Source organism: Petaurus breviceps, unplaced genomic scaffold, assembly GCF_028583685.1.
Source record: "Petaurus breviceps papuanus isolate PSGF00001 unplaced genomic scaffold, PetGlider_PUasm1.0 191, whole genome shotgun sequence".
NCBI classification, from domain to species: domain Eukaryota; kingdom Metazoa; phylum Chordata; class Mammalia; order Diprotodontia; family Petauridae; genus Petaurus; species Petaurus breviceps.
The window spans coordinates 3,333,648-3,339,368 of record NW_027185811.1 but is presented as its reverse complement, the minus strand read 5'-3'; the positions used below and the strand labels follow the sequence as shown (position 1 = coordinate 3,339,368).

The window sequence follows — 5,721 nt, the reverse complement described above, 5'->3', positions numbered from 1 at the left end:
TACAGCTCTCTAAAAGTGCCAATTCTGCCAATTTCTTGCCTTTATTTGTACTTTGCAATATTAGTATTATCTTTCTTTGTGTGCATCTTTTCAAGCCACTTGTCCATTTTATGAGGGATAGCTTAGTTAAAACTAGCTAATATAATTAATAAATCCACTTAACTAGGCACACTTAAACCGTAATACTATACAAATGAAACACAATGAAATCAAATGAATGAGTGTGTTGCTGTCACCATGTGGAACTCCTTCTCTTCCCTTGGGATAATTTATTTGCCATATGTGGCACATGACCATCTGACATTCAGGCTTAGTGAGGACAATCAGTCAATCAGATATTTATTAACTACCTACTATGTGTCAGGCATCATGCTAAGTACACCAGTGCTAATTTGTATATTAATTATTGGTAAAGAATAATTTATTATTTTAAAATAGAACTTCTAATATTTTCTTCCTACACCCCCATGGTTCATCTTGCACACTTGTATTAGGTGTATTCACAGCACTGTGGAGACCATTGTCTTAGATCATACTAACTGACTGAGATAATGACAGGATACTGGGGCAGAGGGAGTGAAGAAAGGAGGAGAGGGTAGCCCAGACTTGAGGCAGGTAGGTGGATGGCCAGAGAAAGCACTAAATGTTTACTTACATCAACTGATTAGTACATACCTGAAAAAAAGAAGAGTGAAAACAAGGACAGGAGGAAAGCTTAGGGAAAGAAGAGAGCTCTCAAAGAAGAGGGAAGAAGGAGGAGGAGGGGTAGATTAGGTTGGGGAAGAGTCAGGGAAAGCTAGGCCTAGATGAACTTTGCCCATTGTGACACTGGGCTGAGATGTACAAAGTCCAGCTAGATGAGAGAATCTGAGGAGCTGGAGAGTGAATCGGCTGCTGTTTCTTCAACCTAAGGGAGCTGACTGGTAAGCTGAAGAGAAACTCAACCCAAATTGTTGAATCTTTTCCCAATGGACTACACTTTTTACGCATTTAGTGAGTGGGGCAGGAAGAGCAATGATGCTTCACCCATAAGCCTGTTACCCTAGAGATTTTCTCAGCCTGTGTTAGGTAGGTCAGAATTGGACCTGAGAGGGTGGGAAGCCTGGAATGGAGGTAGGGGAGGGGGAATTACCCTGAAGGTGGGCAGAACAGATCTTGGGAATTGGGTCAAGGTAGAAATGTGGCCATAGTATCACTGCTTTTCAAGGCTTCTCCAGTGAAAAAGCTTCTGTGTCCTTCAGCGAGGCCCTAACTTCTAGAAAGAGCCCTTTTTCCCCACCCCGTCTGATGGGACTTGAGGTGAAAGCTGCCAAAGCATGAAAAGGTTACATAGCTCTTTGACTCAGTCTGCTGCTGCTGGGCTGGGCCCAGAATGTGGAGAAATATTGGAAGCTGTGGAGAGAGGAAGAACATATATGATGAGAGCAGCAATAGACTCGGGCTATGAGTTAGGGCTTTTAAAGGTGCTTAGAGTTTTGGGGAAACAACTGAAAGATTTCCTCATGTCTAGTGGATGTTTTGGGGGGTTTAAATATGCTTAGAGGGATGATTTAGCAAAATTAAGCTTTAGCACCTGCAATTCAAATTTGTGCCTCTACACATGAGCCTTCCATTACTGAATCAAATGAATTTTAAAATGCCTCTGCCCTTGGGTTCGACAAGTGGTGGTGAAAAAGACAAAAGGACAGTAGGATGGAATGAAGGAGAACATGGCATTTAGGAAGGTTTAAGAAATCCCTGGCTTAGCCTTTGGTGGGTCTAACTTTGAGAGAAAAGTGATGTGGGTACAATGTAGAACCTGGGCATAGCCATCTAACTCTGCCATTCCTATTCTCTCCTTCAGAAGCTGAGGATTCCTCTCAACTCAGATGATACCATGTTTCTTTCAAGGGCTCAAGCATTACTGAACTCTGAATTTTATAAGTTGCAAATGGACCTGTGAAGCCTCTGAGATCCCTTCCCTAAGCAAATGGCCAAGGGGCTACTGGTAACCTATGCTCTTTGGGCAATAGGGGGCCCTGTTGGGCTCCATCATCTATACCTGGGGCGGGATAGCCATGCCTTGTTGTGGATGCTTACGTTGGGAGGTGGTGGGTTGGGTTGGCTGCTGGAGTTCTGGAAGCTCCCCAGCTTTGTGGCACAAGCCAACCAAGCCCGAAGGCAAAAGAAGAATCACGAAGAACTGATACCCAATCTAAGTCCATTGCGCTTTGTTGCCCAGATCCTGGTGGGCATCTATTTTGGCTTTGTGGCCCTAATCAGCCTCTCCTTCATGACCAGTTTCTATATCGTGGGTCTTCCATTAGCTGTTGCTTTAGGGGTATTGTTAGTGGCCACTGTGGGCAACCAGACTTCAGACTTTAAGAGTACTTTAGGGGCAGCATTTTTGACCTCTCCTCTTTTCTATGGCCGCCCCATAGCCATTCTGCCCATCAGTCTGGTTGCTAGCATCACAGCACAGAGACACCGGAGCTACAAGACCCCTTTGGAGACTGAGACTCTCACTCTTCGGCTCTACCGCCTGGGACTTGCTTACCTGGCTTTCACAGGCCCTGTAGCCTACAGCATCTTCTGCAACATGGCTGCTACTCTCCAGTGTGTAACAGAGACCCTTGGCTCCTTCTTGTATTGGTTTACCTTCTTCCCTGTGTTCAGTCGCATTATGGAGTCTATCCTTATCCTACCTTACCAGATCTGGCTTCTGGTGGGGAATCCTGGCTCTGGCAGCGTCTCTTTGGAGTGGGAGAAGCTATTTGAGTTTGTCAGAAGCTTTCAGGATGAGAAACAGCAGTTAGCTTACCAAGTAAGGTTTTCTGGGTTTTGTTTTCTTTTGTTTTTGTTTTTTAATTCATCTAAGCCTCTGCTTCAAAGCAAGGATTTGGGTTAATTAATGTCTTTTTGGAGCTGATGATTCTTACGTGGCAGTATTGTGCTCACATCTGCCAAAACCAATTCAATAAACATTTATTAAGCACCTATTATTGCACAGCACCACAAAAATACAATCGTATCAGCCCTCTAGGATTAGTTTATCGAGGAAATAAAACATGTACACAGATGATGGGGGGGGGTTAGGAACAAGGTAATTTGAGAAGGGGAAGAGCACTAATAACTTGGGAGGTGATCTGGAAGACTTCCTAGTTGATATCTGACAAATACCCTGAGTATATTAATGAATTAGCCCATTTGAATCTTGCAAAAGTTTTCTGACTTGATGGGCCAGTATAAAGAAGTGTTCCTTTAATGGAATTATGGGGTTGCTGTTTACTGGCTGAAGGATTAGCCATTCCTCTGATGGCCTTAAAAACATGAGCAAGAGAAGATTTGAGAAAGTCAGTTTTGGCAGTAGAGAAGAGAGAGGTAGCTATGGGAGAAAGTAAAAAAGGAAGTGTTCTACTCTTTTCTTGTACCTCTTCTAAAGTACAGGGTGGAGAGAAGAGGATTTCTTTCTCCTTTCCTCATTCATAGGCAATAGCATCTTATAATAGTGCAGTTTACCCAGAAGGAGCATGCAAATGGCAGAAGGCAGGCCCAAAGAACCTATCTGGAGAGTCAGGTTGAACTGTGGAGAGGGGTTGGCCCTGGGAGTCCAGCAAAGGGACCTTCCCAGCAGAAGATCACTAGAGGAGAAAAGATACCAGGGATCTCCGGTGCGAGTCAGAGGTGTGAGTTACCTTGTCTGCCTGTTTACCTGTCTACTAGTGCACTCTTTGTGTGTGCCCACCTTTTTCACTGAGATATTATATGTATTTTTGGTAGAATGTGCCTCAGGTTTATGGGAGGGAAGAAGGAATGTTTTATAGCTGCTGCTCTTAGTATTCTATTTCAGAGAATGCATTTACTTTGAGCTAATCATGTCTTCTGAATGGCTATTAAAGGTACAGGCATTGGTGGGGTCTTATGAGTTTTTGAAGTACAGATCCACAGAGGACCCTGTGAGTGAGAGTTGGCAGATGGGGGTATTATGAGGCTAAGCAATAAACAAATAAACATTTATGAAGCACCTACTATGTGTCAGGCATTTTGCTAAACACTGGGGATACAAAAATAGTCAAAAGTTAGTCCTTGCTCTTAAGGAGCTTACAATCTAATGAAGGAAACAACATACAAACAAATATATATGAAGCAATCTAAGTGAATGATAAGGCAGTGAGTGGTTATTGGCTATAGATGATTCAAAGAGCTTGGAAATGAAAGAAATAGAAAGAGAGAATAATAGCTTAAGGTGATAAATAGGAAACAATTAACAAAGGGAAAGCTAAAGGATATTCTTTCATTGAACATGTTTCCTCATACGAGGGATAAGCATCACCCTTAATGTTAGATTTGAGATTTTGTTTTGATGATGATATTTCCCTGATAAAACATTTTATATGGTACTTTAAAGATTTGCAAAGCAGTTTATATATTACCATCCTTAATTCTTACAATAATTCTGAGAGACAGAGATTGTGAATAACTTGTCCAGGATCATACATCCCATAAAAGTTTGAGTGGAGATTTGAACCAGGTCTTTCTGACTCTATGTACAGCCCTGGGGTGTGAGCTATCCTTGTTCTGGGTTGATTGACTTGATTCACTGTCAGTTTTGAGGCACCTGAGATAATCTTTGAACTTTAGAAAAGGGAAGCTAGAGAGCAGGAAATAAGTTTATAGATATACAAATCCATTTTTTTTTGGAAGTCTCTGCATCTTTCAGGCAGATGATTCCTTTAGGGGACCATGTTGTCCCAGAAAAGGAGGAACCATAGTAAAGAAGTTATTAGCAAAGAAGTTCATGGACCAGTAAAAGTGTTCTTGGTCCATGACTCCTGGAAAGAGGAGGCATTTTGGATATTTATGAGTACCTGGACCATGGGAAGCTGTTTTAGAACCAAGCCAGAGTCAAAGGGGAGAAATAGCAAGGGACAGAGCTACAATGTAGAATAATTACCCATTTCTTACCCTCCTCTAATACTGTGAAATATGAGGACTGTGAGCCTAAAGGTAAAAGAGTCAACTCTTTAATGATCCCCAGTTCTTTCCCCTAGCCTTCACACCACCATAGTGCTATAAGAGGATCATATAGACCCCTGGAGGTAAAGGGATTCATTGTAGGGAGTGGATTTTTGACTCCTTAGCTACCCAAACTGCTTGCCCCTTGGTTACAGTGGTGAAGGTCCCCAAACTTAAGATAAGAGCATGGTTTTGCAGTATTGTATAGGTCGCTAGGAAGAGTAGAAGCTCTCAGGTTAGAGAAGAGAGTTATTTTAACTGTTTATGGACTCAATTACACATCCTTTTAAGTCTTTATGTTTCAGCTGGGTTAAATGAAACCTGTCCTGTGTTTGAAGTATTGTTAGCCAGAGTACTTGCATATGACCTGAGAGGTCCTTGACCTTTTCTATACAGATCTGGGCATGAGCTATATTTTGATGTTCCCAAAGGAAGTCCTGGGAGATGGGGAAAAGTTTTTTAAAAAGAGTGATTTGTGAGATTTTCCTAACATGGTAGAAAATAAAGTGCTGAGTTACAGGAATAATAGCTAGTGGTCCAGTTTGACTGAAACATGAGGTACATGATGAGAAATAATTTACAATAAAGCTGGAAAGGTTTTATTCTATCTATCTATCTCTCTATCTGTCTCTATCCATCCATCTACCCATCCATCCATCCATCTATCTATCCATCTCTCATCTATCTATCTATCTATCTATCTATCTATCTATCTATCTATCTATC

General features: G+C 41.8%; 1 protein-coding gene across 1 annotated transcript in view; it reads left to right on the top strand.

Moving 5' to 3' along the window:
* The first annotated feature begins 885 nt into the window (after positions 1-885).
* Positions 886-5,721, top strand: part of DNAJC22 (DnaJ heat shock protein family (Hsp40) member C22) — a 7,924-nt gene continuing 3,088 nt past the window's right edge. The window contains exons 1-2 of the mRNA XM_069092614.1: positions 886-923; positions 1,844-2,803. Of these exons, the coding sequence (XP_068948715.1) occupies positions 1,970-2,803 (834 nt within the window). The 5' untranslated portion in view covers positions 886-923; positions 1,844-1,969. The remainder of the gene's footprint in view (positions 924-1,843; positions 2,804-5,721) is intronic.